Raw genomic sequence first — 11,805 nt, 5'->3', positions numbered from 1 at the left:
CCTTCAGGTTGTAGTGAAAGGACAACTAGAGAGTTATGGGAAACCATGTTGAAGAAACAAAGAATCCTGGAAAAGGTAAATATATGTATAATGATAAAAGCTAGTACTACTATTATAACTTTGTTTTATAACTCTTTTTGTTTTCTATATAATTTAAGAGACTCAGTTTAGTTCAGTCGCTCAGTTGTATCCAACTCTTTGCAACCCCATGGACTGCAGCATGCCAGGCCTTCATGTCCATCACCAACTCCTGGAGTTTACTCAAACTCATGTCCATTGAGTCGGTGATGCCATCCAACCATCTCATCCTCTGTCATTCCCTTCTCCTTCTGCCTTCAATCTTTCCCAGCATCAGGGTCTTTTCAAATGAGTCAGTTGTTCCCATCAGGTGGCCAAAGTATTGGAGCTTCAGCATCAACATCAGTCTTTCCAATGAATATTCAGGATTGATTTCCTTTAGGATGAACTGGTTGGATCTCCTTGCAGTCCAAGGGACTCTCAAGAGTCTTCTCTAACACCACAGTTCAAAAGCATCAATTCTTCGGCACGCAGCTTTCTTTATAGTCCAAGTCTCATATCCATACATGACTACTGGAAAAACCATAGCCTTGACTAGATGGACCTTTGTTGGCAAAGTAATGTCTCTGCTTTTTAATATGCTCTCTAGGTTGGTCATAGCTTTTCTTCAAAAGAGTAAGTATCTTTTAATTTCATGGCTGCAGTCACCATCTGCAGTGATTTTGGAGCCCCCAAAAATAAAGTCTGACACTGTTTCCACTGTTTCCCCATCTATTTCCCATGAAGTGATGGGACCAGATGCCATGATCTTAGTTTTCTGAATGTTGAGCTTTAAGCCAACTTTTTCACTCTCCTTTTTTCACTTTCATCAAGAGGCTCTTTAGTTCTTCACTTTCTGCCATAAGGGTGGTGTCATCTGCATATCTGAGGTTATTGATATTTCCCCCAGTAATCTTGATTCCAGCTTGTGCTTCATCCAGCCCAACGTTTCTCATGGTGTACTCTGTACAAGTTAAATAAGCAGGGTGACAATATACAGCCTTGACATACTCCTTTCCTGATTTGGAACCAGTCTGTTGTTCCATGTCCAGTTCTAACTGTTGCTTCCTGACCTGCACAAGATTCCTCAAGAGGCAGGTCAGGTGGTCTGGGATTCCCATCTCTTTCAGAATTTTCCACAGTTTATTGTGATCCACACAGTCAAAGGCTTTGGCATAGTCAATAAAGCAGAAATAGATGTTTTTCTGAAACTCTCTTGCTTTTTTGATCATCCAGCGGGTGTTGGCAATTTGATCTTTGGTTCCTCTGCATTTTCTGAAACCAGCTTGAACATCTGGAAGTTCATGGTTCATGTATTGTTGAAGTCTGGCTTGGAGAATTTTGGGCATTACTTTACTAGCATGTGAGGTGAGTGCAATTGTGTGATAGTTTAAGCATTGTTTGGCATTGCCTTTCTTTGGGGTTGGAATGAAGATTGACCTTTTCCAGTCCTGTGGCCCCTGCTGAGTTTTCCAAATTTGCTGGCATATTGAGTGCAACACTTTCACAGCATCATTTTTAAGGGTTTGAAATAGCTCAACTCATCACCTCCACTAGCTTTGTTCATAGTGATGCTTCCTAAGGCCCACTTGACTTTGTATTCCAGTATGTTTGGCTCTAGGTGAGTGGTCACGCCATCATGATTATCTGCATCTGAAGATCTTTTTTGTACAGTTCTTCTGTGTATTCTTGCCACCTCTTTTTAATCTCTTCTGCTTCTGTTAGGTCCATACCATTTCTATCCTTTATTGGGCCCATTTTGCATGAAATATTCCCTTGGTATCTCTGATTTTCTTCAAGAGATCTCTAGTCTTTCCCATTCTATTGTTTTCCTCTATTTCTTTGCACTGATCACTGAGGAAGGCTTTCTTATCTCTCCTTGCTATTCTTTGGAACTCTGCATTCAGATGGGTATATCTTTCCTTTTCTCCTTTGCTTTTCGCTTCTCTTCTTTTCACAGCTATTGTAAGGCCTCCTCAGACAGACATTTTGCTCTTTTGCATTTCTTTTTATGCGATGATATTGATCCCTGTCTCCTCTACAATGTCACAAACCTCTGTCCATACATAGTTCATCAGGCACTCTGTCTATCCGATCTAGTCCCTTAAATCTATTTCTCACTTCCACTGTACAATCATTAAGGATGTGATTTAGGTCATACCTGAATGGTCTAGTGGTTTTCCCTAGTTTCTTCAATTTAAGTCTGAATTTGGCAATAAGGGGTTCATGATCTGAGCCACAGTCAGCTTCCAGTCTTGTTTTTGCTGACTGTATAGAGCTTCTCCATTTTTGGCTGCAAAGAATATAATCAATCTGATTTCGGTGTTGACCATCTGGTGATGTCTATGTGTAGAGTGTTCTCTTGTGTTGTTGGAAGAGTGTGTTTGCTTGGCAAACACCAGTGCATTCTCTTGGCAAAACTCTATTAACCTTTTCCCTGCTTCATTCTGTACTCCAAGGCCAAATTTGCCTGTTGCTCCAGGTGTTTCTTGATTTCCTACCTTTGCATTCCAGTCTCCTATAATGAAAAGAACATCTTTTTTGGGTGTTAGTTCTAGAAGGTTTTGTAGGTCTTCATAGAACTGTTCAACTTCAGCTTCTTTAGCATTACTGGTCAAGGCATAGATTTGGATTACTGTGATAATCCAGACTGAAAACCACAATCACAGAAAACTAACCAATCTGATCACATGGACCACAGTCTCTTGTCTAACTCAATGAAACTATGAGCCATACCATGTAGGGCCACCCAAGACGGATGGGTCATGGTGGAGAGTTCTGAGAAAACGTGGTCCACTGGAGAAGGGAATGGTAAATCACTTCAGTATTCTTGCCTTGAGAACCCCATCAACAGTATGAAAAGGCAAAAAGATAGGACTCTGAAAGATGAACTCCCCAGGTTGGTAGGGGCCCAATATGCTGCTGGAGATCAGTGGAGAAATAACTCCAGAAAGAATGAAGAGACAGAGCCAAAGCAAAAACAACACCCAGTTGTGGATGTGACTGGTGATGGAAGGAAGGTCTGATGCTGTAAAGAGCAACATTGCATAGGAACCTGGAATGTTAGGTTCATGAATCAAGGCAAATTGAAAGTGGTCAAACAGGAGATGGCAAGAGTGTATGTCAACATTTTAGGAATCAGCAAGGTAAAATGGACTGGGATGGGTGAATTTAACTCAGATGACCATTAAATCTACTACATGGGCAAGAATCCTTTAGAAGAAATGGAGTAGCCATCATAGTCAACAAAACAGTCCAAAATGCAGTACTTGGATGCAATCTCAAAAACGACATAATGATCTCTGTTTGTTTCCAAGGCAAACCATTTAATATCATGGTAATTAAACAGACTAGCCCATTAAAGAAGAATTATTAGTCTATGCTTTTGGACACACGTGCATAAAAATGTAATTTGTGACACCAATAATCAAAGAGAAACGACAGAAATATATAAGAGCAAAGTATTTAAGAGCTATTTGAATTAAGCTGGTATAAATTCAAGCTGAAAAAACTAAGATTATGGCACATGGTCCCATCATTTCAAGGCCAATAGTAGGGGAAAAAGTGGAAGCAGAGACAGATTTTCTTTACTTGGGCTTCAAAATCACTGTGGACAGTGACTACAGCCATGAGACTAGAAGATGCTTGCTCCTTGGAAGGAAAGCTATGACAAACCTAGACAGCGTATTAAAAAGCAGAGACATCACTTTGCCAACAGAGGTCCCTATAGTCAAAGCTATGGTTTTTCCAGTAGTCATGTACCAATGTGAGAGTTGGACCCTAAAGAAGGCTTTCGAATTGTGTAGACTCTGAGTCTGTGATTTAACATGGATTAGAGAAAGTCTGTCTTCTTCAGACCCCCATTCCACACTTTATATTGGCGGTCTGAAACCTTTATTGAATACTGGGACCTTTCTATCCTTAAAAAGTGTTAGCTAATTTTAAACTGACTTTCCTGTAGAGTTCCAAGCTTGCCTTTTAACTTGTGAAATCAATTTGTTTTTAAAATGTCTTGTCATCTCTTTTTGTGTATCCATTACTCTGTAGTGTACTTTAAACGAGGGAAAAGGAAATACAGGCCAACCTTGTCCTATTCTCCTAATTTTGAAATAGCCTTCAATCTTCAAAGAGGAAAGTTGGCAGGTAGAACATTGTTTTTGAGGAGGTTGTATCACAGTGACATCAAAGGCCACCTGAGCCACCCTCTCCTACACAAAACTACACCTGGGTCAAGATCAGGGCAGGAATCTGTGGACTGGGACAGCCAAGCTGTGCTGGGCCCACCCTGACTGCAGTCCTGTGGGGTGTCCTCCAGGCTCCTTGCTGGCCACCCCTACTGGTCCCCCTTGCAGCAGGAGAGGCTCCTAGCTGCTCAAAGAACAGCTCTCCCCCCTTCATTCAGAGCCCTCTGTGACTACCATGGTGCAGGTCATTGACCCAGTCAAAATGAAGGACATCTAGCTGCTTGTCGGGTTATTTCTCGAGTTGCACCTGGATATCTTCTTTGCTGGGCCTGCTTCTGTATTTGGATTCATTATTTAGGCCACAAATCTACTTGACTAATTTACATTTGATGATTATCACTCTTAGCTACACGACTGAAGGGATGAGTCCCCTCTAGTCCCTGAAAGGAAAGCACTGATGAACTTCTTCCTGTACCTTCTGGGTGTTTCTTGTATCCCATTAATAGTCTGTTCTAGAAGATATGCTGCCGTCAGGGATTCTAAAGAGTCGGGGGAGCATGAGGATTACTTGGAGTACTGATCTTTCTGCGCCAGCGGCTCATTTAGAGTTTCGACTTGAGGGGCACCCACTTAGTCTTAACTTGGCAGTTAAGAGCGTCCCAGAGCCCAAGGGAACTCCGTAACTCAGGAGCAAGTCTGAGTGATCGTCGGAGGGCAAGGGGGGTGGAAGATTCGCGCTGTCGTTAGGATTCAGGCTTGTTCCCCGAGCGCACTACCAACTCCCCCGATTTAGCTGAGATCGGACTGGCGACGGCAACCAGGCTGCCCTCAGCGTCCTGGTGTCCAGAGCGCTGCTCCCGAGTTTTGAGGCTGGAGGGGGAAATTGACTATTTCGACAGCCCTGGGCGCAGATGCCTCGTTGAAGAGTCGCGGGTGCCCCGAGTCCCAGAAAGTTTCCGAGGTTGGGCAACAGTTGGGGGCGGGGCGGAGAGAGGCGATGGGGCGTGGCCTCACTCAGGCCACACCCAGACTTGACCCAGGCACCGGATAAACTTCCAGATCAACGGTGCGGAGCTGGAAACCCGATCCGCAGACGCTGACTATGGCTATGACCCTGGGTTACTGGGACATCCGCGGGGTGAGCGGGGGTCCGCTAGGGCGGGTGGGATGGAGGCGGGCGGGGATATGCTGCGCAGTTGGGGACCGGTAAGCCAGAAATGTTTTCTGCTCGCTGCATCCTAGCCCCTTCGCACCGCCGCCTCCTTCCCAGGTGTGTGTGTGTGTGTGTGCGCGCGCGCGCGCGCTCCGAAGTGGGTGGATGGGGGAGAGGGTTGGGAGTATGGGAGTGACTGGAACGTTGAAAGTTTTGCAGTCAAGACCTGACGCCTGCCCTGTGTCCTGGCATCTCTCTCAGCTGGCCCATGCCATCCGCCTGCTCCTGGAGTACACAGAATCAAACTATGAGGAAAAGAAGTACACGATGGGGGACGGTAATGGCATCCTTGTCATGTCCTGACTTCTGCCCAACTCATGCTGATTTGGTGCCAAGCACCCCATGTCCTGACCCCTGTTGTTCACGTCTGTCGCCCTCCATCAGCTGGAGCAGGGCCCTGCCCCTTCCCTAACCCTTTAGGGTGCAGCTGACCTCCAAGGAAGGATATGAGAGTCCACAGCTGGGTCCTGTATCAGCCATTGGCACAGGCTCCCCTTAGTGGTTACCTAAATCCTTTGTAAGGATTACTCATGAAGTTTCAGGAAATTTCTGTTTGTTTTTCATCTCAAAGCTCCATGTGAGATTAGTGGTTCAGATTCCAGATCCACCAGTTCAGGCGGGTCTTGCCCCTGACTCCTTTGTAGGTCCCCTGGAAAGGAGGGTTGGATTCCTGGGAGGTTGTTTCACTGCATCTTCTTTTTCTCAGCTCCCGACTATGACAGAAGCCAGTGGCTGAATGAAAAATTCAAGCTGGGCCTGGACTTCCCCAATGTAGGTGCAGGGGCTGGGGTGCTGGGAGGGGAAGTGGACAGTGTCTCCATCCATCTCCTTTCCTGGCTTAGAGGTTTCAGGAACAGGTGCTTTCTGCTCTGCCTCTCAGCTTCCTGGTTCTCTGACCTGCCCTTCCATGATGCTCTGTGTCCCAGCTCATCCCTCCATTTTACAGCATATTATTTAGTACTTACCATGGGACAGGCTCTGTGAGGGCCAGGTTTCCTCTCTGCCCTTGCTCAAGGGAGCAGATGCAGGGGAGCCTGGTGGCTTACCTGACCTGGCCTTGTGGTTCTTCCAGCTGCCCTACTTAATTGATGGAGCTCACAAGCTCACCCAGAGCAAGGCCATCCTTCGCTACATTGCTCGCAAGCACAATATGTGTGAGTGGGGCTGGGGTTGGGGGCAGGGATACAGGTGGCCGTGCCCTGGGCTGGGCTGGGAGGGGATACTGAGGGTGAGTCTCTGTTGTGTGGCTACAGGTGGGGAGACAGAGGAGGAGAAGATTCGCATGGATGTTTTGGAGAACCAGGCTATGGACTCTGCTAATGAGTTGGCTATACTCTGCTACAACCCTGAATTTGTGAGTCTCCTCCCGCTGATCTGGGCTGGATGTGCTTTAAAAGGAGACTAGATTAGTTTATCCCTTATACACAGATCATTTTGTAATTTGATCTCCTTGGAGCTACTGCGCTGGATTATATGGAGTCCCCTGAGTGATTCTCATAACTCTAATTCAGGATATAGAAGCTCTGACTCAGTTCTCCCCAATCTAAGGATAGAATCCAGACTCCCCAAGGTGGAAATTCAGTTACTAGACAGGGTATTTACCTTGTTAGCCCAATGCCTCCTCTTCAGCATTTCAGGCATAAACCCATTTTGCCCGGTGGGCAGGGCTGGGTCTACATCTGCACAGTCAGGATCTGTTAAAGTCCTGACTTTGTGAGTCCACTCCTGCTGAGTTGGACAGGGTCCCATCTACATGGGTCCTTTTGCCATTTAAACTCCTTAGAACTACTGATTCACCAAACTAGTCCCTACAGAGTTCCGAGAGTGACCCTTAGAACTTCGAGTGCATGAAATGCAACCTTGGACTCAGTTCCCATCAATCTTAGGGTAGAGTCCAGCCTCCCAGGGTAGAAATTCAGATCCTAGATAGGTGTTTATGAGTTCAACCAGTGCCTCCTCCTTGGCATCTCAGGGATCAGGACATGTGTCCAGTGGGCAGCCCAGAGTCAGACTTTATTCCTTTCCCTCCTTCCTTTCAGCTTCCAGTTCTTTCCAACTGCCCAGAAATTGTCCAGGCAACCACACCATTCTGTCTCCCACACTGGAACAAAGGACTTCTTTCCTAGTTATTTTAGTGTTGATCAGCCTAAGGTCTGAGGCCTGAGCTTTGCCAAGTCTCAGAGCACTGCTGGTCTGACCCCGGACAGGTGTCTGGAGCTGACCGGTGACAGGGTCAGGGACAGTGTGGTTTTGCCTTTTGTCTTCCCATCGCCTCTCACAGATGGGAGGTGGTCCCCATAGGAGTCTGATGAACACAGGTGGGTTGAATGGCAGCTGGGCACCAACCCAGGTTCAGTCGGGGGACATGGCTGCTCATCTGGCAGCTGGGATCAGACACATCCCCAGGAGGCCTGCTCTGCCATGGAGTCTGTGTCTGAGGGCAGTGACAGCTGTTTTGTGTCTCAGGAGAAACTAAAGTCTCAATACTTGAAGGAGATCCCTGGAAAGATGAAGCTCTACTCAGAGTTTCTGGGGAGGAGGCCTTGGTTTGCAGGGGACAAGGTAAGTGGGATGGCTTTAGGGGAGGGAGAGCTGTCATTTTCGTGAGGTTCAGAGTTTGGTGCGCATTCATGCTTTGTCTTTCTGCAGCTCACCTATGTGGATTTCCTGGTTTATGACGTTCTTGACATTCACCGCATATTTGAGCCCAGGAGCCTGGATGAATTCCCAAACCTGAAAGACTTCGTTTCTCGTTTTGAGGTATTCTCCTGATCCTCTTACTATTAGTACATCTCTTTTCTCTACACCCTTCTCCCTGCAGCTTTCCTAATTGAAACGAAAACAAAGTATATCTAGCATTTATTGAGAACTTGGTTTATGCCAGCTTTTCTGCTCAGGACTTTACACACATTGTGTCAGATTTGATCTTTGCCTTATTTCTACAAGGTAAAGAAGTATCACCTCCATCTTAAAGACAAGGAATAAACCAAAAAGATTTGTAATTTCTGATGGTCACAGAACCAGTACAGGCTGTGCTGGGCTCCCAGTCAGAGTGTCTGGATTCTATGGGCAGCAGTCAGTGGCTCTCTGTTTTCCTGTGTGGAAGGGAAAAAAAAGCTCAGGTCCCTTTGTTGTCTGGGCTCAGAGTTCTGGAAAGTGTGGAGGAAGCAGGAATCTCAGGAGTTTGGACATCGCTGGCATTAGCTGAGTTGAGACACAGTAAGAGTGATCTTAGGTGTCAAAGGCAAAATGTTTCTTCCTCATCACCCAAGGGCCCTGCGGCTATTGGCTCCCTCTCTGGGGTTGTACCGAGATTTCCAGGAATGTAATTGGTTCTGGGTTTTTCTTCCATAGATAGGTGCCTTCTTGGGAAGATTTTATCTTGTCTCTGTAGTAGGCAGTTTCCTTCCCTCTCTTTCCTTCTTCCACTCATAATTCTGTCTCAGAGACAGGACAGTCCGCTCATTTTAAGTCACATTCACTGATCTGACCCTGTCTTCTGTTTGAGGCACTGTGTCAGGCACAGGAGGGATACAGAAGTCACAGAATCCTGGAGTCCTAACTCTGGGGCTCAGTGCAGCTAGAGAACTACAGGGACCCCGAAGCTGTGTGGTATGGGTGGAAGCCCCTTGGTTCTGGAGGAGCACAGCCTGACCTCACCTCCCAGCTCATCCTCACCCTCAGTCAACTATTAGTAATTGGAGAGCAACAAAGAGTTGAGATGAGTGCCTGGGGAGGAGGATGGGGACAGATGTCGACTGCAGTGTGTGGCCTGTTGGGCCCTGGGCTGTGGGGTACAGTCAGCCCTAGGTCTTGGACTCCTGGGAACTCTCGGGCACTGTCTGTCTTGAGAAAATGGTGCATAGGTACATCTGAATGTCTCACTGCCTGATTGGCTGTAGCAGGACTGGGGATGAGGTAGGTCGGGGCCCAGTGAGAGTTGGATTCTGTCCTTTAAGTGGAATAATCAGAGCCTGGTCTTGCTGCTTCACACCCTCCTATCACCTTTCCTCTGGGTTTTGCTGAGTCATTGGGTGAGATCTGGTCTCTTCTGCAAGCTGCTCATGTACTTTCTGAGGCTCTTTGTTGTGCTAGGGGTCCCTCTGTGGGCAAAGCCTGGAGTCTCCCTCTGCGAAAGAACCAGGTTTGTGTGCAGGGGGAAAGACAAGCCCTCCTGTGGGGAAGTGGGGGAAGGGAGTGCTTTGCCAAGAGCAGAGAGCCAGGCTGTGTGCCATGCTATCACTTATTAGTGGCTTGAATGTGAGGAAGGTGCTTAACCTCTGTGATCCTGTTTCCCCTCAGATAAGGACACACTAGAACCACTCTTAGGTTGCTTCTGTGGAGGTTCTCAGTCATCACAGATACCTCAGAATCCCTGTAGTTCTCCAGCTGCCCTGAGCCCCAGAGCCTGGGCGCCAGTACTGTGTGACTTCTGCTTCCCCTCCGGGCCTGATACAGTGACTGGTACAGGGGCGAGGGTCAGATCAGTGAACGTGACTTAAGATGAATGTACGATCCTGTCTCTGAGACAGAATCATGAGTAACAGGAAGAAGGAAAGAGAGGGAAGGAAATTGCCCACTATAGAGACTTTAAGATACAACCCTCCCTGCTGTATTGAGGGTTTGGGTCTGGATGCCCACAATACAGTGAAGCAAGTCACATAGCTTTTTTGGTTTCTCAGGACATGTAAAAGTTGTTTATAGTATACTGTAGCCTGTAAAATGTACAATAGCATTATATCTAAATATATATAAATATATATATATATATATTTACCTTAATTTAAATATCCTTTATTGCTGGGCATTAATTCTCTGGCAGTCCAGTAGTTAGGACTCCATGCTTTCACTACCAGGGTCCTGGGTTTGATCCCTGCTCTGGAATCTTAAGATCCCACATGCTCCACAGCTCGGCCATACAAATAAATAAAAAAACCCTGAAACTTTCTTGCCAAAAAATTCTGAGACCATCATCTGAGTCTTAAATGAGTTTGATTTTTTTTGCCACAGTAACATCAAAGATCACTGATCACAGACTGATATAACAAATATAATGAAAAAGTAGAAATATTGGGAAAATCACCAAAGATGACACAGAGACAGAAAGTGAGCAAATGTGGTTGGAAAAATGGCATCAGTTGACTTGCTTAATGATGGTTGACACAAAGCTTCAAGTTGCGAAATACACAAAATGTGCGAATCACAGTAATTTGAAGTGGACTGGAATGAGGGATGGCTGTGTATCCTCATCTCTGGGTATTTACAGCAGCTAACACAGCATGTTCTCCATGTGTGGCGGGTCATAGTAAGAGACCACATTAGTGACAAGAAAATGAAGAGGTAACTTATCACAACTAGGGACCCTAGGAAGATTGTTTTTTGCTGATTGCTTCTCTCTACAAGGAAAGGTTGGATCAGGGTTCCAACTCAGAGTCTGAAGTGGAATTGTGTGAGCCCCAGTGGGGCAGCAGACCTGAGACCTGACCTTCTTTTCCCCACCCTCAGGGCCTGAAGAGGATCTCTGCCTACATGAAGTCCAGCCGCTTCCTCCCACACCCTGTGTATTCGAAGATGGCTGTGTGGGGCAGCAAGTAATGCTCTGGACGGCAGGAGATGGAGCGAGGAGCCAGTGCTGTGTGTGGAGAACAGCTGGAGCTTCCTGCACCCCAGGACCAGATATCTTGTTTTCCCCTTCTTTCTTTCCATTTGTTGCACTTAGGCCTTATTTGACCCCAACTCTTTCCCAACCCCATTCATCCAGGATCTTTAAGCTCTACAGCACCCCACTCTTCTTCACTGAAGTCACCCCCTGACATTATCCTTTCTGCTCTAAAGCCAGCCAGATCATCCTTCCTTTCCATGTGTGCTTTTTTTTTTTTCTGCTATGAGTAGCCTGACCCCTGGCTTGGAGAGGTCAGGCCTGAGCCCCCAGCACTGCCCTGAAGATCAGGACAGGCCTAGTGTGCAGGCCTTGCTCCCCCAGGACAGGCCTAGTGTGCAGGCCTTGCTCTCCCGGCGTGGGCCTGCCCAGCCCTGCTGATCCCAATAAAGCCTTAACCACACCTGCTATGTCTTATCTTTTTTCCTCCTGACCATCTGAACTGTCCAACTGGCCCTGCTGCTTCCTAGGGATGGAGTGGTGATGCTGGGTGTGTCTGGGTGCATAGGGATCCTGTCTGGTAGTAAGAAGCTCTGAGATTTCTTGTTCCCATTTCCGAGGCCCTCAGAGCAGGAGTCCTCAGAGGAGGCCTCTTGCTGAGCCTCCATCGCTCATCCATTCCTCCTCCTTATTAAGGGCTCAGGCGCCCTCTGTTGGCTGCTGTGCAGCTGTTATTCAGGACCTTTCTGGGT

General features: G+C 46.8%; 1 protein-coding gene across 2 annotated transcripts; it reads left to right on the top strand.

The window, feature by feature from the left end:
- The first annotated feature begins 5,242 nt into the window (after positions 1 to 5,242).
- On the top strand, positions 5,243 to 11,516 carry LOC136147914 (glutathione S-transferase Mu 1-like). 2 transcript variants are annotated; one of them, XM_065907271.1, is made up of 8 exons: positions 5,243 to 5,379; positions 5,656 to 5,731; positions 6,161 to 6,225; positions 6,527 to 6,608; positions 6,708 to 6,808; positions 7,921 to 8,016; positions 8,104 to 8,214; positions 10,960 to 11,516. In XM_065907271.1, exons 1-8 carry the CDS (start codon positions 5,344 to 5,346, stop codon positions 11,047 to 11,049), a joined length of 657 nt encoding a protein of 218 aa, XP_065763343.1. In that variant the 5' UTR covers positions 5,243 to 5,343; the 3' UTR covers positions 11,050 to 11,516. The 2 variants fall into 2 exon arrangements, with proteins under 2 accessions (XP_065763343.1, XP_065763337.1); XM_065907265.1 differs by having other exon boundaries at positions 5,267 to 5,379; positions 5,614 to 5,731.
- The last annotated feature ends 289 nt before the right edge of the window (positions 11,517 to 11,805 follow it).

Source organism: Muntiacus reevesi, chromosome 1, assembly GCF_963930625.1.
Source record: "Muntiacus reevesi chromosome 1, mMunRee1.1, whole genome shotgun sequence".
In the NCBI taxonomy this organism is placed as follows: Eukaryota; Metazoa; Chordata; class Mammalia; order Artiodactyla; family Cervidae; genus Muntiacus; species Muntiacus reevesi.
This window is presented reverse-complemented; position numbering and strand designations above follow the sequence as displayed.

Coding starts and splice junctions, on each gene's coding strand:
- LOC136147914 (XM_065907265.1), top strand. CDS start 5,344: ATGGCTATGACCCTGGGTTACTGGGACATCCGCGGG. Junction 6,609..6,707: donor TGCTCGCAAGCACAATATGT/GTGAGTGGGGCT, acceptor GTGTGGCTACAG/GTGGGGAGACAGAGGAGGAG. Junction 8,215..10,959: donor ACTTCGTTTCTCGTTTTGAG/GTATTCTCCTGA, acceptor CCCCACCCTCAG/GGCCTGAAGAGGATCTCTGC.